Source organism: Entamoeba invadens (genome assembly GCF_000330505.1).
Source record: "Entamoeba invadens IP1 unplaced genomic scaffold scaff_1105074725479, whole genome shotgun sequence".
NCBI lineage: Eukaryota > Evosea > Mastigamoebida > Endamoebidae > Entamoeba > Entamoeba invadens.
In genome coordinates, this window is record NW_004440088.1 from 2,287 (window position 1) to 3,296 (window position 1,010).

Genomic DNA, 1,010 nt, shown 5'->3' on the forward strand with positions numbered 1-1,010 from the left:
GTGAATGAGTAGGGATCACTTCCTTGTGACGTCTTCATTGTTATTATAGGGACAAAGCAATACGCATGTTTTGAAAGCTTCTTTTCGACAAGATCTTTGATGAATGACCCATCTATGACGCACTGTGGGACATCTTCTGGGCCAAAGTACTGAATATTGTCCATTTGTTCGACATCTTTTGTTCCACCAGGACAGTACATATATTTGTATTGTCTTGTGACAGTAAACGTGTATGGGAACATGTTTTTGATCATCGGAAGTGCAAAGTCAAGTTGCTTTGAAGTCATTTCATTCATCCACTGCTTTACTGCTTCGTCTTGGATTCCATTGAACTCATCAATATCTTTGAATGGTGTGCTATAAAATTTTGCTACTTGTGACGAGTAGAGAGCACTGTGGCTATTCGAAGATCCAAGAGCCTGCGACCGTACAAATTGTCCTTCAAGAGAATCCTCCTCGCCTAACGCTCCCGCAAACGACTTCACAAGATTCTTAACAAGAGGAATTCCAAAATTGACCAACCCACTTATGATACTTGCCATTAAGAAATACAAAGTTTTTCTCTTTTTACTGGATCGAACACGTGTCAAAGACGTGTCAACTGAGACATAAGTTTGATTGCGGACTGGAAAATCAATGGCACAACAGCAGACTTTTTGTAAGTACGGGAAGTACAAACAAAACATTAAAACTAAAGATGGCTACTACGGATGGATGATTATCAACGTTCCACTGAATATCATTGACTACGTGAAATTAGAAAACAAATCCCTGTTGAATGTTGTAAAATCAGTGTTCACGTATTATCCAACGAAAAACACGTTCGACAACGAAGAAGAGAATTTTAAGTGTCTGGTTGCATGTAAGCGTGTTCCAGGAAAGGTTACCAAAGAAGAGGGCATCGAAGTAATTGATATGAGCTTGTCCGATATCATGAGTAGTATGACACATGAATTTGTTACACTTGACACCAAGTTCAGTGTAGACATGAGCAACTACAAGATTTCAAA

General features: G+C 39.0%; 1 protein-coding gene across 1 annotated transcript; it reads right to left on the reverse strand.

Moving 5' to 3' along the window:
- Window positions 1–542, reverse strand: EIN_197140 (hypothetical protein; the record flags this gene model as incomplete). Its single annotated transcript, XM_004253521.1, has 1 exon — window positions 1–542. A coding segment is annotated over one exon (542 nt), but the record flags the coding sequence as incomplete, so codon positions are not given.
- Between the last annotated feature and the right edge of the window lie 468 nt (window positions 543–1,010).